Genomic DNA, 24,052 nt, shown 5'->3' on the forward strand with positions numbered 1-24,052 from the left:
CTTAATTGCATAGGATACATTTTGCTATAGATTACTGCTCTTTGATATTAGGACACTGTTTGTTATAGATTACTGCTCTTTCATGTAGATTGCTAAACGTGACAATTAAATTACAATTAAGCTAAACTGGACAATTAAATTTGGTGCAAAATAATGCCTGTCTAAGTGTTAAAAATGAAAAAAAAAGTTAAATGCATAAGACGCTTTTTTCTAGATTACTGCTTATTGATATTAGAGGAAACTTTGCTATAGATTACGGCTGTTCATATAGATTGCTAAATGTGACAATTAAATTACTACTACTACTTATACTAAAATCTCATCACAGCACCAAGCGGTCTGAGGCCAACACAGCTACGCACGCTTCTCCTCCATCCTAACTTATTCAAAGCCTCCCTTTTCATGTCCTCCCAGAAAGTTCCCATTTCCTTGACATCTTTCTTTATGACGTCCTCCCGCCCCAGAGGACGGCCTGCTTTCCGTTTAGCCCTAGACGGTTGGCCAAAAAGAACAATCTTCGGCAATACGTCATCCTTCATCCGCACAACGTACCCTAGCCATCTCAATCTTTCTTTCATTATAGCCCTAGAAAGCGGGACTGAACCACGTTTTGCGAACAATCTACTTTTTAAATACGGTCAGTCAGCCGGGTACCTATAACAATCCGTAGGCAATTTCAATGGAAAACATCTAAAAATATTCATCCGCTTTTCGGGGCGCCCATGCTTCTGAGCCATATTTGACCACTGTCATCGATGTAGCTTTTAATATTCTAATCTTGGTTTGCAGACTTATCTTCCTACTCTTATGATGTTCCAGTGCCCTCCTGGCAGGGCAAAAAGGACACACCAGTGCTATTCAGGCAAAAAAGTAATTTTCTCTGTTGTTCAAAGTAGGGGCCTGTAAGTCCCATGAACAGGGTTTTTGGAAATAGCGATAATAAAAATATACTTTTTATTTTCATCCGACACCATACTTGAGGTGTTTCTGGCAATATATTCTAAATTCCCATGAAAAATTTTCACTTTGACTGTGAAGACTAATCCAAGATAATTAAATACAAAAAAAACGAGTTATTCAACTGAATTCAAGGAGCAATATTAAAACTTAAAACGAACGGAAATTATTGCGTATATGAAAGGGGTCGCCCCCTCGTCAATATCTCTTTCTTTACGATAAACTTCAAATCTCGAGGGTGTGACCCACCTCATAGTGATTTCTGTTCGTTTTAAGTTTTAATGTTACTCCTTACTTTCAGTTGAAAAAACGTGTTTTTTTTAATTCAATTCCTGATTGTTTTTTACATAATACTGGGAAATCCGGCCTCTCTACGGAAAAGTCCCTTCCCCCAACGGAAAAATCGACCCCTGAAAACGTCTGTATACTTCCCACTAACCAATACTATATGTAAGCAATTGGCAAAATTCATAACTTGCAGCCCTTCCCCCGTGGACTGTGGTTAAGTCATCCTCAGACATAGTTATTAGGTTTTTCGACTATGCTGAGCAAAATGGCTATCTCAAAATTTTGATCGGGTGACTTCGGGTAAAAAATGAGCGTGGTAGGGAGGCTAGCTGCCCTCCAATATTTTTGGTCACTTAAAGTGGGCACTATAACTTTTGATTTCCAATTACATGAGCCCTCCCAATCTTCTACGATCACTAGTTAGATATGATCACCCCTGAAAAAAAAACAAACGTATCCATGACCTTCCTTCCACATTTTTGTACATAGGAGCTTGAAGCCTCAACAGTAGGGTTCTCTGGTATGCTAAATCTGATGGTGATTTTCATCACATCACTTGATGTGTTGGGATTTTTGCCCCCCTTTTCAAAAATTGGGCGAATTTTCCCACGCTCGCAACTTTTGATGGGTACCATTAAATTTTACATATTTTGAATAAGCATTGAAATTCGATTCTTTTGATGTATCTATTGATATCAAGACCGTTTCTTAGAGTTTTGGTTACTATTAGGCCGCATCGCTCCTTACTCACACTTCGTTACTACAAACTGTTAGAAAGCCAAGATTGATGACACGTCTCTTCATGGGCGTAGGGAGGGGCAGCTGCCCCCCCCCTAGACATTAAAATTGACATTTGATTTGGCTGAAAAAGCAGCTGTTTGGGAAAAAGCTGTTTATAAAACTCCAACACCTTATCGACGGCGCCCCCCCCCCTAGACAATATGCTGCCTAATGCTGCCTACGCCCATGCGTCTCTTGCTTTTATTTTAACATCAAACTCGTAGTGGTTAAACAGAAAATAAAAAAGGCTAGAAATTGATTTGAATAGTCTATATCAATACTAAGTACCAGGGGGTTAAGCTGTGTTTAGTGAAGCGAATTTTAGACATAAAAACACTGTCTGTAAAAAGACGCCACTCACTTTTATTAGTATTGCTTCATATTCATATCTTATTCCTGTCTTCATGTGCTCTAGAAGGTACGGATTTTTTTAGAAATTATTTGGGAGATAGGGAGGAGGTACTAGCAGAGTGGTTAGCACGCTAGATTTGAAATCCTGTGTCCGTGAGGGTAAGGGTTCAATTCCTGGATTATTTGGTAGTCCACAACCTTTTGTCCCCAACCCCTCATTGCCCTCCTGGCCAAGGGCAGAGGACCAGGAGATTCGTACCTGTGCTATGTGGACCACTGGTCAGCATATGAAAATGTGGGGCGGAGGGAACCCAGATATTTGTTTTCAATTATTTATATTGCATATTGTTTGATATGTCTTTGGTCGAACTACAACAATTAAAGCTATAACAAGTCAAAAGTATTTACTCAAGTCTGATCAAGTCGAATATCTAATCAAGCCAGTGAACAATCAAATTAGTTTAAGCAAAGTTTTAATTACACCTAGGAGATCAACGAAATCAGATAATAAAATATATGCACAATTTCTTTTATCACAAACTTGAGTTACAGCCAGAAAACCTTAAGCACTTGAGTCAAAGATCACTGCTTCCACCGGATACACTTATGAAATAGACCATAGAATATTCACACTGTAAAACTTACCAACAGAGATGGTAATTACAGTGTGTTTATAACAGCTCAAGATATTATTGTGTGTGGGGCACCATTTGACATCTTGGAACACATACGACACATTTCTAAGGACAGACTGTTACCATCCACGTGTACACATATACCGCCAGTGGGTTTAATATCACTTCTGCTTCCTGAACCGTTTCTACGAGAGTTTTTGAAGCTATTTGAAAACCTAGCAGGAAGACACAACTTCATTTGTTCTAATAATGGACCGAGTGATGTTTCATTACTAATAACGGATTTAAGATATACAATCTCGTCGTCTTGACAATTTATAGTTGATGTCAACTTCTTTCTCTCGCGCTAAAAAGTAAATATAAAAATATATACAAGTATGCACTAGAAAGTCTTACACAACCATTATAAACAATCATGTTAATGAAAACAAATTTCCTAGCATTTAATTTGATTTTTTTTTCTGTTTTCATTTTACACTTTACATTTGCCAGATTCCCGACAAGAAGAGAAAGCTCAAATGTCATCTGTAATATTAAACTTACATAGATAGCGCACTTTACTTTTGAAACTATCGAAACGCCTAAATTAAGGTAAGTAATATACTACAACTTGTAATACAGACAACCAGAAGCCAAGCTTAGGATAGGAAATTAGCGTTTTTAAAGTCCATCAACCCGCCGATTCCAAACTATGATATTTTTAAGACTTAAACTTTGTTTCGTTCTTGTCGTAGTCAATGCAGTTTCTGGTTAAAAAGGAAAACCGACAAAAAAAATACAGAGCAAGTTAAAAATTTAATTAAAAATGGAATTGTGTCTACCAAATGATAGCAATATTTTCATCTTAAATTGAAACTGCAAAAAAAAAAAAAAAAAAAAAAAAACAACACCAAAAAGTTGTACAAGGAACAGATAATTTAAGAACAAAGTAGGTCAGACTGAAACATGTAATAAAACATTACAATTCGTTATTAGGCTAAATAAAGCGAAATAAAATTAAGTTTCATTAAAATTATTAAATAAAAATTAATTATTAAAAAAAAAAAAAAAAAGACGAACACGTGATATTTTGTTTTGGAAAGGAGTCATGCCCATTTCTAAAAAAATTTAAAATTTCAATGAAACCTTGAGAATAAGGGCCTCTGAGTATGAGCAAACAAAAGCAGAGGCAAACAGTATATAAAGCAAAAGAAAAGAAATACTTGCGTCCCCTCTAAACGGTTGAAATAATCATTTGCAGACGCAAGAACCCCAACCCCTGCGTTTTGACAAATTCTTCATCTGCATGTACTTTTTAGTATAATTTTGAGCTCCTGCTCTACAAATACAATATTCACCCCCCCCCCCCCACAAAAAAAGAATGAATTCTTTTACTGCGCATGTTAAAATAATCGGTGAGGGAAGATTCTGAGGAAATACACCCTCACTCCCCCAAGAACCAGGATCCAAACATGTCAAATTTAGCAATTTTACGGAGCAAGTCTTTCAGGATTGGAACAGCCCATCCACGAAGACCCAAGTTTAAAATACAGCTCAATGTACGAGTGTTTATTTATTAGTGTTTATTAATACTGTACAAATATTTATTTGTCTTATGCATAATCTTAAATAATTCGGTCAGATGTCCAACGTTTTTTCCTGACTTGGGATTCTAGGATTCCCCTTCTCATCCTGAACCTCGAAAAAAAGCCCCCCAAATCCGACTGTGTTGTCAGGGCGAATTTTTGAAACCTTAGAATTCTACCGGAATAAGGTGTTGAAACTAACTGGAAATTAATGGAAACATTAGGTGTCCTAGTGCTGTTGTTTAGTAATTTATGCCTAATCTAACCTATGCGGGATATGAGAGTTCATAAAATTATTATCATCAGAAGGGGAACAGGGACAACGAAACTACTGCATGCAATAGTTATTGCCCTTACTATGCATTTTGGAGATAAGAATCCAATCTTTACTGATCCCTGGGGAGGAGATCTAACTGTTTCCCAAAGGGAACGAGATCTAACGGTTTTCTGAATGCCCATGCTCATTTTAGTAAAAATAAGTGTTTCTATGACGTCGCCTAAACTTAGCCAGGAGTAAAGTTAGATGTGCTACCTTTGTCATTTAGAAGTAAGTGACAATCGGTCCTAATCTATTGTCGACACCTTTCAGAAGGAGACTTTCAATCTCATGTAAATTCAGTAGAGGGATAGAGACCATCTTAACTACAACCTTTTTGGGGTCAGAGCGTGTTCCAGTCTATTTGAGGTAAGTAAAGGGCCCCACCAAATCATTCTTATTAATAAGCCATAGAGCCATTAATACCAGTAGAGAATCTCAGATCCCAACCAGACGTGGTGGGAGGTATGAGCATGATAATTGATTGGCGTCTGGACACATTTTAACCTCCGAAAAGAGGAGCAAATTCTTGTCACTTGAATGTTATATTTTAATAAAATTCAATGGAGTTTGAGCGGAATTCTACACTGAATTTTTGCGGTCCGTATTTGACTACCTCTGTATGGGAAGTATGCTTATATTAATGCGAATCAGACATCTCCCAGAAGATCTTGTTCAATATGGACCAATCTTAATAGAGATAGAATGAAGGGGATGGGGTTAATGGAGTCCATCAAGATGTTCATGGTGTTTTTTAATTTTAACCAAACTTAGTCATTAGTAAAATCTATTGTCCCAGATGTCTTATCAGGGCTCGGGATCTATTCAATCCATGATGGAAGGAAGAAAATCCCTGTTTTTGTCATGAGCAGTTACTGAAAGGGAACATCATACCACAACCAAAGTCTGCGACTGGTCCAACTTTGGTCTAAGAGAGGTATCTTACTCAGCTGGGCTATTCAACGGTTTAATCTAAGCTAATATAAAACCTTCGTAAATAAAACTTACTTTAAGTTCGTAGTTCTCCTTTTCTAATTCAGCGACTCTCTGCAGAAGCTCTTCCATCCGTTGCTTCTTCCTATCTCTGTTCTTTTTTGCAATGATAGCATTTTTTCTAGATTTTTCTACATTAGGGTCGGTAGACGGCTCCTCTTCGTATCGTCTTTTCTTCTGAGGTCGATTGCAGTCAAACTGGTCTTCCCATCTGCTCCGACTATTTGTACAATCGCCAACATCTGATGATCCTTCATCAAGGTCACTATATGGGGATGCATGCTTACCCCATCGAACCTCGTACTAAAAATATAAGCAATTAAGTTTGGCCTCAATTACAGATCCAAGAATTCAGCAATCTGGAGAAAAATTGTGGTTAAACACTATTTAAGCTCTCACGAAGGGTGACATTGTCACAGCCATTTACTATTCAGTGAGAGATTTAGTTTTAAAATAATTGTATCATGAAACTGTGAAACTTTGACCGAGAATCAACAGATAAGATCTATTTTCTCTGACATCAAATATTCGGTTACCTTCCCTCCAGTGTCAAGAGGCAACGCTTTGAACTCACTTATCATGGTAAAGAGCCGTGTCCATTTGATGTCATTTTTATTTTCCCCAGCTACTTCGTATGGAAGGGGTGGTCGTAGAAAGTTGGGGAGGCCACTCGATTGAATGCTCTACATCGTCTGTATCCATATTATCCAAATATTGTATCTGCATTATATCAGGTATTACTTAGGGGACCAGGTTGAACTTTCCATGGGATTTTTGGGTGCAAACTTATCTTCAATTTTGACCCAAGCGAAGGGGCACAGACGAGTCCAAAGGCACCGTTTATGATCAAGATTTATCAAAATGACATATCTGCGGAATGGCAAGGGAGGTCGATTTTAAATTTATGTGTCAAGTGTAGGACACTTCTAAAGTGATTTACGGGCCAAAAACTTGTCTCCCATCCAGCAATTTTTTGCAGAATTAGCTCTAGTGGAAGTTATATTTTGACTAAAACTAAAAACTACGAATCAAAATTCAAAAGTAATAATCAATTTCGGCTATATATTTACACATTAGGGGGGGGGGGGTAAAGCATAGCACATATTAAATACGTAACCTAACTTAGGTACCTTTTCTCCCCTAAAACCCAAAAATCTAAAGTTTAAATATAGTTCCTGGAGTGAGAAACCCTTTGTTTTCTCGAGTGGCTGTCTCGCGTGTTGCCTAGCTAATAAAACAGTATCATATTTTATTATTTCTGGTTTTACATTATTTCGTTGAAAAATACAAAACTGCTTTGCCTTGCTACTAATTGTTTCATTAATCCGACATGAAGCAAATTTGCATCATTTGCTTCCGTTTGAACAATCCTTTCAAATAAGCTGATTCAAAAATTATCTAGAAATAAACAAAAATTAAAGTTTCAGTTAAAAGTCCTATTTAGGCATCAATGGACAACAGGAATCAACTTTCTATGTTTAAACAAAATAGAATCTAAAGGTAAACTTTTGAAAAAACTGCCCATTTTAAATTGTAGAATTGAACAGTCTAATACAAATATTACAAAAAAAAATATTTTTGTTTTCAATAAAGTTCATTCATTATCTTTTTTTTGGTATAATTATTTATTGGAATTCCCGTTCGATTGGGAATCTCACTGCAGAATCTGTTATCTGAACGTTCGTAGTTATTTTGAATTTTAATTTCTGTTCATTATAGGATCTTCTATTCGTCCACAGTAATTTCTCGTATCTCATTTATTATCAATTGTGAGCATTTTTAGGCGCGAGGAGCAGAGTGAGATCTCAATGTGGAGTCAAAGGATGACTATAGAAAGAAACTTCGTCAATTGATTCAAAGGGTTATAAGAAGCAAAAGCTGAGGTTAAGATACTCCAGTAGCATGATAACATGGCTCAATAGTATTTTTTGAACACAGTTCATATAATTATCCAGTAAGCTTATCGCAGATCATTTCTGGTCTTCGTTCTCGGTGCGAACAAAAAGCTCCTCCCACTTATTTCTGCATTAGCGGGTTAGTATGATAAATGGTTACAACGTGCATTGTTCGTAATTGCGAAAGCAGAAAAAAACTTGGTGAGCCAGCCAAGTGGTTTGCAAGTGTCCCATCTCACAGGTATGAATTAATTTATATACAAATTATGACTTAATCTATTATTTACATACAGTGGACTCAAATGATTGACCTATGTAGGATTTTGTAAAAAAGGAGGCTGGGGATTGATGAAATTTGTGAAAATAAGGGCTTTTTTTTCTTCTAATAACTGGTGGAATAGGTGTGATGGTTTCAGGGGTGAATCAAGGATTTTTTAGGGGAGGGGGGCACAAAATAGTTTGATCCGACAAACTTACGTTAGGAGCAAGTTTATTTAATGCAAACGTGCGTTATTTACGTGCATTAGACTACTTTCCGGGGGCAACCCTCGCCCCCCCCCCTCTGGATCCACACCTAGCGAGTTTATAATTTTTTTTTCACGTCGGTTTCTTAATTTTGTCAGCTTGTACTTCCTGTGATATTTTAAAAATATAGTTACCTGTTTTGGCGGAGAGCCTAGATAAGACTAGTTTTGTTTTCAATCAATGTTTTCATAGGAAATGGGCAGACCTTTCCTGAACTTTAAACAATTAACACCTCTGTTTAAAATCTTTGCACTTTCTGAATTTAGATAGCGATAAGGGTTCCTGATTGATTACCGCCATACCAATTATTCTCCTTTCCTTTTTTATTCTTTAATAATAATTTCTGGTCGTTTTGAGTTTGAATTATTGTAGGCTTCTATTTCTACTGATCTTAAGATTAATATGGCCTTTACTTTTCTTTAAAAAAAACTTTCTTTTTCGTAAAGTTTTCGTAGTGTATATATATATATTATTATATAATAAATCCATCAACACAGACCCAGATTAATATATATATATATATATATATAGATTAATATATATATATATATATATATATATATATATATATATATATATATATATATATACTGGTCGTTTTGAGTTTGAATTATTGTAGGCTTCTATTTCTACTAATCTTAAGTTTAATATGGCCTTTACTTTTCTTTTAAAAAAACTTTCTTTTTCGTAAAGTTTTCGTAGTGTATATATATATATATATATATATATATATATATATATATATATATATATATATATATATATATATATATATATATATATTATATATATATATATATATATATATATATATATATATATATATATATATATATATATATATATATATATATATATATATATATATATATATATATATATATAAACTTTCTCAAAAGAAACTGTCTCAAAATGCCTTTGAAACCAACTTGAGACTTCGAAACCTATTTTTAATTCCTAAAAACATCTAATAATAACATTACACTACTACCTACCGATTTTCATGTATGTATTGGAATAAATTAATTTAAAATTAGTTTCTTCAAAATTAGTGTTCCAACGTTGAAGCCAAGTTTCGCGTCCAAGAGAAATCTGACTTGTCTACCCGTGAAAAGATCTGATACCGCCTATGTTAATATCTGCAAAAACGTTCTCTGGAGCAGGGTTGCCAAAACTTTTAGGGACAAAAGTGTCCAAATCAGCCAAAAAAGGACACTTTTAGTGTCCCTCTAGATAATTAGCCAAAATACAGGGTTGCCACTATGAATTTTCAAAACCTGTGAACAAAGTGCCGAAAAACCTGTGAAATTCGTCCTTCTTAGTTCTGCTACCTAGCAGTCTGTTACCTGCATGAGATCTGCAGGTATATCCAGCTTTGACATTAACACTACCTATAAATTAAGTTTAGTGCTAGTTCAATTTGAAGAGATGGCAGAAAAAAATTCGTCATGAGAATGTCAACAGAGTGAAATGTTATATCGATTATCGATACCGCTACCTATCTTAGTCGAAAAGTAAAGAACCAACCATCTAGATTTATTTTCACTTCGGCATTTTCATAAGTTATGCGAAAAAGATACAAGTCTTTGATCTTCGGTAGCTATTAAGAAACTTTGTGTGCGAAAAGGTACGAACGGCTGTAGCAACGAAATTTCTATTTTGACCTACATGGTTTTAAAGTTAAACTAAGACGTCTATCACCTTAACCACTCAGCCAAATGGTTGTTCAAGTGGTTAAAATCGTTTAACAACTCCTCTATCTTGCCGTTTTCTGAGCATTTAGAAGCAGGGTTGCAATCATCAGTAGGGTTTTACTAGATCTAGTAAAAAAAAAAAAAATCTAGTAAATTTAAAATATCTAGTAAATTTCCCGAAATCTATTAAAAAGTCATGATTTGTAGGAAACACCAACTTTTTTTATTTTCCATGAATTCAGTAAAACAATTAGGGTCCATTCATTACAAAACCTGATTTCGATTATGTTAGATATTATGGCTACTATTGCTCTCATTTTTCGATTTCGCGTCAACCCTAGCGCTTAAAAATCTCTACTTTTCTCTAGGCTTCTTCTTGACACTTGCTTTGAAAGGCAAACTATTTAAAATCAGGACAGGTATGCCGGCTTAATTTGTTTTCAGAAAAATTTCCCCGACTCTCATAACAGCTGTTACGTTTGTTAGTTAGCTTTGTCCCTTTAAAGACGCTGTTGGAAACGAACTTTTTCCATACTTGCCCAAGTTCTTTCTGACTCTCTGCAGCTTGCCCCATTCAATTGTTGGAGCACAGAGACAGTTCTTGATTTTATCTGTTATCAAAACTAAAAACCTGAATAAGTTAAATGTCTCGAGTGTCTCGTCTCTGATGAAAACGAAACAACTTGTACTCAGGTCGTCAAGTGGAGTACATGAATTGGTGATCCCCTGCGGTTTGACTCGGGCTATCAAGAAATGAAAGACAAGTAGATCCCTTCAGTCAGAATTCAACACTAACGGATACTTTAAATTCGGATGAGGCCGAGTACGATTAAAGCCTTTTAAGGGCGACTTTTTTTTAATTGTGACTATATATTTTCCTTCTTACTTTTCAATTTGTATGATTTGTCTGATATGAAGACTATTGACACAGTGATATTTTTCTAAACTAATTATTGTATGTTATATAAGTTTTCTTTTTATTGGCCACCCTAGTCCAATTTGAGGCGTACTTTTTAATTTAAATAATTCTACAACTAAACCGGGAGCCTATTACGTCATTTCCGTTTTGAAGTGACATAGATTGTATTGGTTTTTGATTCCCTTGAATACGAACGAGAGAGAATCCAGAAAAAATCAGTTAAAAAAAAATCCTAAATTAATTGCTTTAAAATTTGCCAGAATTCTTTGTAAGCAGCTTATCCCTTATTTAAAGACCAGCCCAATTAGTGTTTTAAAACTGGCAAATTTCCTCTTAAAAATCCAAAATTGAAGGGTTTTGATTTCAAACCTAAAAACAGAAACTGGAGGACAAATTTCAAAAGCCGTCACTTTCAAACACACCTCAGATACTAAGCACTCCATCGTCTGAATTGCTTTGTGAATATGAGTTGTAGCTGTTTTTCTTCGTTGATTGTTTTTCAATTTTTCAATATACCTGAATTTTATGACCAGAAGACCACTGATAAATTAAAGCCGGGCTTCATCAGCTGGATTTCCAGAATCCAAGATTCCAGACTATTTTTTGACGTCTTGGATACACCACATCTGGAATATAACGCATATCCAGTAGTAAATCCAAATAATAATAATAAAAAAGGATTTTTGAACTTATAGGTTTCCGGAATTTTCAATCATACTATGACAACGAAAGAAAAAAGGAAAAGAGAAAAAGAACAAGAAAAAAGGAAAAAAGATTGTGTAAATCCTATTGATTATCCTCCTATAGTAAAAATCGATGCTTCATGGTGCGTGTGCGGCGGTAGTCGCACGCGCCAAAAAAATTTTGAACATTTAGTAAAAACAGATACGATTTAGTAAATTTTTCCTCTGAGATTTAGTAAATTCTCCCAGGCCAGGGTGGCAACCCTGTTTAGAAGTAGCCCTGAGCAAAAATGAAGTTTTCGAGAACTAAAAAGTGAGAAGAAAAGTGAGAAGCCGATTGAAATACATTCGCTTGAGTTATACTTGATAGAAACTGGCGACCAGCGTTTGACAAAAATTTACAGCTGAAAGCATAGAATATAAAACAGAAACATTCGCAAGCTGCTCTAAATAAAATTGAGCCGCTACACAGCTTTTTTGCAAAACTCCTTTCTTTCTATGACAGCAGTGTAATAATAGCCATATGCACACGGCTACACGCCACAGGGATTTACGCGAAACACGCCAGCAGGGAATGGCCATTCACTTCTTCTTTCCAGCCTTCTCAGTGGCCTTGGTGACTGCCACCAGCAGTAGGTGGGTTCTTGAAGTTGACCGACTTGATGACAAACGTCAACCGTAAGATAGAAGAAAAAGATGGATTCGATAGTTCTAGCATAACTAGAATTTAGGTCCTATTCCTATTCGGTTGATAAATAGTGTTCGCGCAGGGCACAAAAACATCTAAGAAAAATCTCCAAGACATTACTATAGCGTAAAATTAAACTACATATTGGAAACAGCTGTATTTATAAAAAAAATGAAAAAATAAAGACATTTGGCTTTGATTTGGATAAAACTAAAGAAAGTGTCTATTTTCTCAAAAAAATGCATTTGTTTAACGATTAGTGTCTTGGTGTCCCTCAGAGTGAAAAAGTGTCCAAAAGGCACTAAAAGTGTCCATTTGGCATCCCAGCTCCGGAGCACTCGCATCCCGGTCCGGGTTTTTATAATGGGTGAGATCAGGGTTGCCACCGCCAGTAGGATTTTACTAGATCTAGTAAAAAAAAAAAATCTAGTAAATTTAGAGGATCTAGTAAATTTCCCAAAATCTAGTAAAAATTCATGGTTTACGTAAACAAAACTTTTTTTTTACTTTCCATGAATTCAGGGAAAAAAATTATCGTAAACATATAACAATTTACAATTTTTGCTTGTCTGTATTACAATTTACAATTTTGCTTGTCTGTCTCAGAGACAGACAAGCAGTCACCTATTTTCATAAACAAACACTTCCCTTCCTGCGTCTAAAGGTCGACAAAATCAGCTTTCTGTGTATCAAATCTTACCAACTAAAAATGAAGCTATAAGGACACTTGGATTTGTGATGATTATGAATCTATTGGAATCAAAACAAAAGCCAACCACCTAAGGTGATTAGGTGAATCTCCTCAGTTTGAAAATTTTTATTCAGTAAAAAGGTGCCTGCTGAGAGAAATTAAAAGTAAGTAGAAATGTAACATTATATATATATATATATATATATATATATATATATATATATATATATATATATATATATATATCCAAAAAAAGGATTTTTGAACTTGTAGGTTTCCGGAATTTTCAATCATACTATGAAAACGAAATGAAAAGGAAAAGAGAAAAAAAAGAAGAAAAGATTGTGAAAATCGTATTGATTATCCTCCTATAGTAAAAATCGATGCTTGATGGTGCGCGTGCGGCGTAGCCGCATGCGCAAAAATTTTTTTTTAGCATTTAGTAAAAACAGATGCGATCTAGTAAATTTTTCCTCTCCAGCTCAGGGTGGCAACCCTGGGTGAGATAGGGAATGATCATACTGGATAATTATATGAACTGTGTTTTTGAATAAGAGACCGTCTCTTTATAGCTCTTTACAGTTTTATAGTCCCTTAAAAATACCTCTCATTTTGTGTTCAAGCACTCAAAGGATTCGAAGATAAAGTCAAAGTTTAGCATAAAAAAAAGGAACAGTCCCTATCATATACGAAATAATTTTATTTGTTTTAATTTTTAATGTTGTAAATTTGCGAAAACTTTTTTTTTGTTTAATCTCCTTCATAAAAAAAAAACAAGTAACAACAAAAAATAGAATCGTCTTCTTTAATATGTATAATTGTTGATAAATTGATCGGATGAATTTTGTGCGATTTATATATAAAACTTATACCTGCTGTTGCCACACGTAAAAATGTTGATGTAATTTACAGTTGTGTTTATTATTTTTATCGTGCCTTTTCTTTTTCTATTAAAATTATTGCTGTTGTTGGGAAAATTATTACAGTAAATAGTTTTCCCAAATTTCTTCCTTAAAATTCAGAAACTATGGGCTATTCTACATCATTGTCGGTACCGCTGCAACCAAGATCAGCCTTGAATTAAAAAAAAATGACCAATTCTATCAATGACAAAGCTGAAAATAGGTTTGCTTTAATACAGAAGCTCACAAATTAAATTATGACATTTTAGACACTAACCCCATTCAAAATAAAATACCCAATATTTTGGAATTTAATTTTAGAAAAATAAGTCTTTCTTCAATCGAATCTTACCACAAAAGTCTAAAAATGGGTATGTCCATAACAGATACAATCCAGATACGGTCCTCATTACTTATAGAAAAAAAAAATATGCAATGGTCAGTAGAATTAGAATCTGAGTGAATCCTAATTTGAAAAAAAAATCCATGTTACTTACTAGAATATTCCCTTGGCCATCAATACTACTTGTAGCACCAGGAAATTCGTCTGTGCTTTCAGTGAAGGTTCTCTCTCTGTTAGAAGCTCTAGAATGTTCATTTTTTCCTTTTCTTGGTACGGATTTTCTTGCGATTACTTTAACGTCCTCTGGTTTGATTCCCTTGTCAACTGTATCGATAGTTACCCTTACTTCTTCTACATTTTCACAATTTTGGAAATTCGTTGCCTCGTTACAAGTTTCGTCGAATTCCACTATTGGAAGGCTTTCAGTCCCAGGGTTATCATCATAATTATATTCGATCAAGCTTGGAAGGATGGGAACCGACTCCAATTCTGGAAAAGGATTCTGAGCAGGGGAACAGGGTTTATCAGAATCAATGCCAGAGTCCCAGACCTCGTCTTTATCTTGTTTGATCAAAGCAGCAATAGCTTGAATGGAAGTATCAGTCACTTCAAACAATATTTCAGTAGTCCTCTCCTGTTGCTGTTCTTCCACTTCTTCTTCATAGTCAATACCTAAAACAAACCATGGAACTGCTAAATAAAATACACACTTTTGACTTAACCACTTAGGTACGTTAACTTACATAGTTCATTTAAATTAATTTAGAACTAGTTGGAAAGTTAATCGAATCAATTTAATTGTCCATATAAAAGTACGGGGAAAACACCACGCAAAACTATTTCCTATCTTAAAAAATGTCCTATCTTAAAAATCCTATCTAAAAATGTTTCCTATCTTTAAAAAAAAGGCCAAGGGATAGGCAATCTTTGGTGATGAATTTCATGCCTCTATGAAATTCTCCACAAAATTTCTTAATGTCTTCAAAATAAGATTTGCATTCTTACACTTTTAAAAAAATGTCAAACTAAAAAGGAGCACAAACAAGCCTATTTTGAATCAAAGCACCCTTGCAAAAGGGGGTGACTCTTGAATGTCTTGGCACCCTTTATTTCACTTGGATTTTTTTATTAACACCCCTATCCAAATACAAAAACTACGCATTTGCCTAAAATGCGAGAATAAACAAAGGCAAAAATGAATAGAAAATGGTTATTTATTAAATCAAACAAAACAAAATAAATCACCCTTTCCTAAAGCAATACAATATGAAAGTCCAATGTCATTTGTGCACTCTACTGAAAGCGACATGTATTTTGAACTGGGTTTTCTATTTGTCTAAATACAAACATCAACGATAAAAAAGATAAGCAAAGATCTAATCAAGGGCAAAGAATAAAAAAAAAAAATGGAATAATGACAATCAGTGACTATTTAATTTTACTTAAAAATTAAAAAAAAAAAAGCCGCTCAGACCCTCTAAAAGATCGCTTTCGTTTGCACTATTGATATCAAAACAAACAAAAAATCTTACTTCAATTTATTGATACCTATTTTATCACGCATTTTTTTATTCGCCATCATTCAGAAGCGTGAAAGAAGAGTTTTTGGCCCATTTCCAGGTGCCATATTCACAGTAACCGTGCCCATCACTCGCCATCAGCCTAAGAAGTTCTTCTAAAAATTACGCTTATCTTTAATCAAGGACTTATTGACAGAATCTTTTTCCTGAGCTCCAGTTTCGAGCGCACCAATATTTCTTACCAATCATTTTTGTGCATTGTCCCATGGTCTAGATTTTTACATATGTAAGTTTCAAGCCGATCAAAAATTAAAAAAAAAGCTTGGGATCCCTTTGGCCCAAGAATTTAAAATAAGTTTCAAGTCAATAAAATTTTCTGTCTTTTTTTGGGGGGAGGGGGCTTCAGCCTAATCCTTTTTTTTCATTGTAACCCCTGGAGCCACAAACCTTGCCCCTCCCTCCTTGGGGCTTTTTTTCGGATGAATAAACTTTTTCGACTTTTTCTTGTATATTTCAATTCTTTTTGCCGAAAGATTTAAAGATACATTTAAAGCAGATCAGAAAAAAGTAGTTATTGACCCTCTTTCAGGCCCTACTTCTTAAGTTCCCACGCCACAATCAACGTTTTATTTGTAAATAAAAGTCCCTTGGGGCCAGGGGCTTATGGATTTGAGCTTCAAACAGATAAGAGACAAAAACTCTTTTTAAATGTTTTGGTGCCTTCTAAGGTACTGTGTTGGCTACAATTATTCTGCATATTATGAGTCAAGAATTGTTTTTTAACTTCACGCTGTCCAAATACTTTACCCCCACCCCCTAATGTGCAAATATATAGCCCAAATTATATAAGTCAAATGTGTTCTGTCAAACTATAAGTCTTGTGGCCATGAAATATGAAACCGGTTTTTACAGATCCACAAATCAAAATCCTTGAATATGTTCTTAATAATTAACAAGTACCCCCCCCCCTAACATACGGACACCGTCAGAGGGGGAGGGACTCGGCAATCACGCATACTAGGAAAAATAGGCCACATAGAACACTTAGGGACATAGGTCACAGTGTAATTTGTTCCCTTCGGCCTCAGGTCCTGCTTAGTTGTTTTAGACGCAAAACTCTACTGTTGCCTGTAGTAAAGAGCCATAAGACTTCAATGTATTTTTTTTCAAGAGATACTATGAGGAAGAGGGAGCCTTAGAAACCTCAAAGGAGGCTCACTAAATTGCACATTGCAAATTCTAGCGCGCTCTTGAAGACAAAAGTTATTGAACGGTAACTATTCCATTCTGCAACCTTTTTGGCTACCCAGCCCCCATACAACTAAGAGTCACCCAATCACAATTTTGAGGTAGCCATTTTGCTCAAAACAGTCAAGAGGTCTATTTGCTTAATTTTGATTGGTCGGTTCATTGATATCGGCCATCTATTTTAAGCTAATTAAATAAAAAAAACAAGTTTTTTTTTTAATTGAAGGTAAATAAGAAAGTAATAAGAAAGTAAAGTTCGAATTTTGTCCCAATTCTTTAAGAGTGACTCCAGAATCACAAAGGCTATTATATTAGAATAAATAGCTCTTTTAAATGTACTATAAAAAACTTTAGCGTAAAGAGCGAGGTATTAACGAGAGGGTGATTCGCTATCAACTATAACAGTATTTTTAATCCTTGTAAAGATGATTAAAATAAATTATTATTATTATTATTATTTATTAAAATAAATTATTATTATTATTAGAAGCCCCTCATTCTAAAAGTTACTTGCATTCTATTAAAAAATGCAGATTGAAAGTTGTTTGACCAAATGTATTTCTCCACATATAAGACGAACGGATGTAAAACAAACAAATTGACTAGAATAGGCCGTATCCAGGAGCGGTTACGAACCCCCCCCCTGCAATATTTGTCCGACTCGTGGAAACGTAACAAAATAAACGAATTTTCGATTCGTTTTTTAAAGCTCTTTCTGTACCCCCACCCAAAAAAACTGCCCCTCCGCAGAACAAAAATTATGGATACGGCCCTGGTCAGGGACGTACTGATGCTGAAAAATTTTCGGGCCTTCAAGTTCGAAATGCTTGCTTATCCCATAAAAACAGTATCATTTAATAACTTACAAAGTTTTTTAAGGTATATTTTTTATAGGTCAAATGAGAAAATTTCATCAAAATAGATTGGCTAGCCTATTGCACGAGAGTACAAAAAAAAAAAAAAAAACAGATTGAAGTTTAATTCAATATACTCAAAAATGTTTTCACACTAAGTAGACTTCATACCTTTTACCGACTCCTTTTCAATTCCAAGATCTTTCCATACGGCTTTTTCAAGAGCCTGTAGATCATTAGCAGTTGCCATTTTAGTGACATTAACCCTTCTTTCTTACTTTCACTAGCACACCGGCCTCGTATGACTGAATGCATCTCTTGAATCGAGACAAAATGGGAGGGTATTTGGTAACCCCCATCGGGGTTATCGGAAATATGCTTGCCTCACGCATTCCGGGAACGAAGCATTTGTTTACAAAAGCAAGCGTAAATGGAGTCCCGCCAAACATACAGGCGATATTAGATTCTTTTTTACTATTAAATTAAAAAACACAAGTTTTTTTTAACTGAAAGTAGGGAGCAACATTAAAACTTAAAACGAACAGAAATTATTCCGTATATGGAAGGGGCTGTCCCCTCATCAGCGCCTCGCTCTTTACTCTAAAGTTTTCATTGTTTAAAAAAATAAACTTGTGAGACAAAGCCAAACTTTAGCGTAAAGAGCGAGGCGCTGAGGAGGGGACAGCCCCTTCCATATACGGAATAATTTCTGTTCGTTTTAAGTTTTAATGTTGCTCCTTACTTTCAGTAAAAAAAAACTTTTTTTTTTTTAATTTTTGAACGTTTTTGAATTAATGCAGGTTTTGATTTTGGCTCACCGTACATGAATAATTAAAACAAAATTTTCATATTAATTTTACTTTTATTTGGTTAAATGGCTTTCTCGAAACTTGTTAAATTTTATTTACGAAGATGTTATTTTTGTTTTTATTAGTAATAAATATGCGTAACTTACGAATTAAATTACGTAACGAACTTCTATATTCATATATTTTTAATACGTATATTAGGGGGTTTGTCCCCTAGTTAATACCTCGCTCTTTGCGCTAAAGTTCGAATTTTTTTTTCCAATTCTTTAAAAATGACCGCTTAATCACAAAGACCGTTAATTAGAATAAATAGCTCTTATGAAAGTACAAAAAAATCTTTGGCTTAAAGAGCAAGATATTGACTAGGGGGCGAACCCAATCATATACGTAATAATTTCTGTTCGTTTTAAGTTTTGATGTTGCTCCTTACTTTCATTTGAAAAACTTTGTTTTTTTATTTATTTAATTTCTGATCGTTTTTAAATAATGCTGGGAAATCCGGCACCCCCTTCATAGTGATGTCCCTTCCCCCAGTGAAAACATCCTCCATGGAAGGATCCTCCCACATAACCCCCGACCCTCCACTACCAGAAAAAATCCCCCCTGAAAACGTCTGTATACTTCCCAATAACCAATACTATATGTAAACATTGGGTGAAGTTCACAACTTTCAGCCCTCCCCCCGGGGGCTTTGGGGGATTAAGCCATCCTAAGACATATTTATAATATTTTCGACCATGCTGAACAAAATGGCTATCTCAAAATTTTGATCGGGTGACTTTGGGAAAAAAGTGAGCGTGGGAGGGGGCCTAGTTGCCCTCCAATTTTTTGGTCACTTAAAAAGGGAACTAGAACTTTTAATTTTCATTCGAATGCGCCCTCCCACGATATTCTAGGACCACTGGGTCGATACGATCACCTCTGGGGGAAAAAAAAAACAAAAAAACAAACAAACAAAAAACAAATAAACACGCATCCGTGATCTTTCTTCTGGCAAAAAATACAAAATTCCATATTTTTCAGATAAGAGCTTGAAACCTCTACAGTAGAGTTCTTTGATACACTGAATCTGATGGTGTGATATTCATTAAGGTTCTGTAACTTTTAGGGGGTGTTTCCCCTTTTTTTCGAAAATCAGGCAAATTTTCTCAATTTTTAAATTTTCTCGCGTAACTTTTGACGGGTAAGACTAAACTTGATGAAACTGATATATTTGAAATTAGCATTAAAATCTGATTCTTTTAATGTATCTATTGGTATCAAAATTCCGTTTTTTAGAATTTCGGATACTTTTGAGCCGGGTCGCTCCTTAATTACAGTTCGTTACCTATTATTACCTGTTTGATATAGTTCAAACCTGAATTAAAGTGGCTTAAACAGATTAAGTTTTTTTCAAGAATTTTTCGAGGCGCCAAAAAGTGGGGAGCCCCTCGATTTTAATACTGTGATTTTCAATATAAAAAACTTTGGATACTAATTTAAGCATTGATAATGAGAAATGGGATTAATCCGATCTAGGGTTAAGCGAGATTAGTATATTTTTGCATACCCGCGATAAATGCATCCTAGATGAAACCCTATACTCTTCCTGTACAGACACTACGGCTTTCCAGGGGGGGGGGGGTGTATACTTTTTTTTATGTTAAACTCGAAGTAATACTAATTTTTGATACTCTATTTTCCCTCACTGTTTGAAATGGCTGTAACCCATTTTCAAGGCATCAAGCAATAGCGTGTGGGGATCCAGAGGCCGCTGGATCCTGTAAAAAAAGCTTTTCGATAAGTATTCCTGAGTTCTTTTCAACTTCGACTATTATTCATAAAATAGAAAAATGTATGCAAGATAGGTTTCTACTGGACTTCAAAATTCAAAACCAAGTTTTATTTTTCATTAAAGATCAAATTACTCAGAGTCAATATAGTAATCTCGAGTGTGTTTCCGTGTGTTATTTATTTTATTATCTTTTTACCATCTATGATCTAGAAGGGATGGCTCTAGAAACTACCGTATATTCAACCTAAAATTTATTATGATAACCTAGACAGTGCTGCTTTCAAGTACCCAAAAACGGTAATAATAATAATACAAATATATATATATATATATATATATATATATATATATATATATATATATATATATATATATATATATATATATATATTGAACTCATCCTGAAAATTAACTTTCACTGTTAAATTCAAAACAATAATTTTTGTCAATGTTAGTTTTTGAGATTTCGGTGAAAGCATTAATATTTTAGGGGAAAGGGGGGGATTCATTAAAATTCAATGACAGTGGAAGCAGTGTATCCATTTTGCTAAGAGATCAATGGTGGGTCTTGGTCTTGGTCCCCAAGAATTTTTTGGCGCCCTCTTATCCTGTTTTTTTTTTCTTAAGTAAATTTGTCAATTTAGCCAATTATTGGCACCTTTTTCACATTGCCCCCCCCGATTTCGCTCATTGGCGCCCTTGTCACAATGGACCTCCCCCAGGATTTTACTCTAGATCCGCTCCTGTAAGAGATTACCGAAAGGTACAAAAATTTGGCTCAAAGGTGACATAGCCTATGAAGTCAAGAAGGCAGCTGCTCCAATTATTGCTGTTTGCGCCTTCCTTATCTGTGTATTTTAGAAGAAAAAAGGGCAAGATGCACCTTGTTAAATTTCAAATCATGCAAGAAATTAAAATTTCAATAAATATAGGTACAATAAGGCTTGTCCAATCCATCTCCTTTTACCACCAACATTTTTTCTGAAATCTTTACAGGTTGCGGCTTGTTTCAAATGAAACAATGGAAGGATTTCCAATCATTACGATTGAAGTTCAAAGTAAACCTATACGCCCTCGAAATCAGCCCCACCCTAGGTCAAACTGACATATGCACTGACTCCAATTAACAAAAAGTAGGGTGCAAAGGTCCATCATGTTCTTTTTAAATGAATATACAAAAACAGGTGCTTTCAAATATGAGGGGAAATTTTTTCTTCATTTTCTTATCAAAAATGTCTAAAAAAATATTTTTCAAAACCAAGAGGTGGCAATTGCCTCCCTCTCCCATACTGGATAAAACCTTGAATATCGTCAGTCGGGTATCCGTTTTCGTTTTACAGTTATCGGATGGGAGATAAAAAAGTTATGAGGCTTATGTTCTGCTCTTCCGAAAATTCAAAATTATGGAGATATGTCCTTTTGATACCCGACTGACGATATACACGTACCTATATCTAAGATTTTATTTTTTAAAATCCTTTTGTGTTATACTCTATTCTAGTTATCTGTTCAGAAACATTCGGACGTTACGAATCAATACGACCAGATTTGTTTCCTTAATTTTTTGCATTTTCAGAACTAAAGCCAGAGAAAAAGAAACTGATAACTGATAATTAAGGTAAAATGTTGTTTTGTCAAAATTTCAATAGGTACAGACCTGTCATGTAGGCAAAGGCCAGGACCCTCTAGAGGGAGAAGGAGTGGAGGTAGGTACTTTAAAATATCTTCCCATGCTATACTTTAGCCTGTAGACCCATCCTGAAAGTTTCATTTTCCTAACCTAACCCCTTTCCAAGATAGCCAAAAGTAACTAAAGTAGAATTTTACCCTTTTCCAGATGGAAAGGGGAGCCTAGGGCTGTAGTTCATGAAAAATTGATTGATTATCCCGGAATATTAATTCTCTAGTAATAGATGTTTGGTGGCAGAGAATGGTAGAAAACATCCCTTTTCTGTGGCACGATCTCTTTTGTTATTTTAATAGGGCTCTAGACAACGGGATTTCCTTTCAAATGACCCCTCTCAATAATGTACGACAACCGGTATGATCTTCTCGAGGGGGAAAAACATCAGTGCTCCCACGCAAAAAAGTGACTCCTTGTTGTTGAAGGCGGAGATGGGGGCTGTAAATCTCTCAAAAGGGTTTTCAGCCATGCAACTTGCTTAGTGCGTTTTCCATTTTGATTCGATGCCATTTTCAAGGGATTTCAGGCTCTTTTCCGATATTCCAATAAGTTTGTTTCCGCAATAAACTTTTACTATTAAGATTAATCGAAATATAGTTACCGTTCCTGAATCAGCTAAAAATGGCAACTTTTTCTTAGACAGTTTCTTTTTCAGTGTTTTTGATTTTTCGGTTACTACGTGCCGTGGTTCGCTCTTCACAAGCTGCAGCTATCGCTGCAACTATGATCAATATTTTTTCTTTACAAGCCCCAAATTTTGCGTACCACATTAGAGTCTACCTCCTTCTGACTCCTCGGCCATACTGCCTTCCGCCACGACCCGAAGCTGTGTCGGCAGCGACCGTGTCCTCGAGTTCAGGCAGGCAAATGCCGAAAAGCAGTAAGGAAACAATAAGTATAACAGATACTAAAACTTGCAATAGGGCACCTCTTACCTTGTATCTAAAGTTATCCTAAATTTATGCTTTTAAGCCAAGACATTAACTTCGATCAAAAACTAAACGCTCCAGTAGATAATTTAAGCGAACTATACGTAGACAGGGCGTTGAAGACTGGTCTTTTTGAATAGCTGGTTAAGAAACGTTATCAGACCGTGATAATATGGTATATCTATCTATGCCATCACATCACACTTGCAGGGTTGTAAGCATAATTTGTTTTTTTTTTCTTCTTTTTTTTGAGAGGGGGATATTTTTTTGTAAGTTTTTTTTATAAGTATACATTTTTTTTGTAAGTACAAGTTTTTTATAAGTGTGGGCCTTAGAGTACCCACCCTGCGTATTTGCCTACAAATACGTTGCACGAAAGCGACAAAACTAAAGACAAATTTCTTTATGAAAACGAAACTATTTACGGCGCCAATGTAAAGCGCCAATTTGGATTGCATGACGACTGTTTTGGCCGAAACAGGGAATAAATAATATAGTTTAAAATTCGGAAATAGCCAATCGTTTTAGAGCTATCGTTTTAGAGCTTTAGAGTTTTAGAGACATTCGTCCCTAAATATGTTTAGGCGATGTTTAACATTAAAATACGACACAAAAAATTCTACACAATAACATCGAATCAATACAAAATAAAAAAGAGTTTTAGAGCTATCGTTTTAGAGCTTTAGAGTTTTAGAGACATTCGTCCCTAAATATGTTTAGGCGATGTTTAACATTAAAATACGACACAGAAAATTCTACACAATAACATCGAATCAATACAAAATAAAAAAGAGTTTTAGAGCTATCGTTTTAGAGTTTTAGAGACATTCGTCCCTAAATATGTTTAGGCAATGTTTAACATTAAAATACGACACAGAAAATTCTACACAATAACATCGAATCAATACAAAATAAAAAAGAGTTTTAGAGCTATCGTTTTAGAGCTTTAGAGTTTTAGAGACATTCGTCCCTAAATATGTTTAGGCGATGTTTAACATTAAAATACGAC

At 35.0% G+C, this 24,052-nt stretch overlaps 1 protein-coding gene across 1 annotated transcript; it reads right to left on the reverse strand.

The window, feature by feature from the left end:
- Nucleotides 1-2,832: 2,832 nt before the first annotated feature.
- Nucleotides 2,833-18,142, reverse strand: LOC148956916 (uncharacterized). Its single transcript, XM_089096856.1, has 4 exons — nucleotides 18,019-18,142; nucleotides 14,380-14,897; nucleotides 5,901-6,188; nucleotides 2,833-3,357 (listed from the first exon to the last, which is right to left on the reverse strand). Exons 1-4 carry the CDS (start codon nucleotides 18,095-18,097, stop codon nucleotides 3,058-3,060), a joined length of 1,185 nt encoding a protein of 394 aa, XP_088952982.1. The 5' UTR covers nucleotides 18,098-18,142; the 3' UTR covers nucleotides 2,833-3,057.
- Nucleotides 18,143-24,052: the final 5,910 nt, after the last annotated feature.

The sequence above is a fragment of the Artemia sp. Qi Xiang Cuo genome, chromosome 1, assembly GCF_049724085.1.
Source record: "Artemia sp. Qi Xiang Cuo chromosome 1, ASM4972408v1, whole genome shotgun sequence".
Classification (NCBI taxonomy): Eukaryota; Metazoa; Arthropoda; class Branchiopoda; order Anostraca; family Artemiidae; genus Artemia; species Artemia sp. Qi Xiang Cuo.

What these genes read in the sequence shown, in the direction of transcription:
- LOC148956916 (XM_089096856.1), bottom strand. Translation starts at nt 18,097, where the DNA reads ATGGCAACTGCTAATGATCTACAGGCTCTTGAAAAAGCCGTATGGAAA. An exon ending in TGAAAAGGAGTCGGTAAAAG is followed by an intron (nt 14,898 to 18,018) that starts GTATGAAGTCTA and finishes GGTTTGTTTTAG; the next exon opens with GTATTGACTATGAAGAAGAA. An exon ending in AGGAGAACTACGAACTTAAA is followed by an intron (nt 3,358 to 5,900) that starts GTAAGTTTTATT and finishes TTTACTTTTTAG; the next exon opens with CGCGAGAGAAAGAAGTTGAC.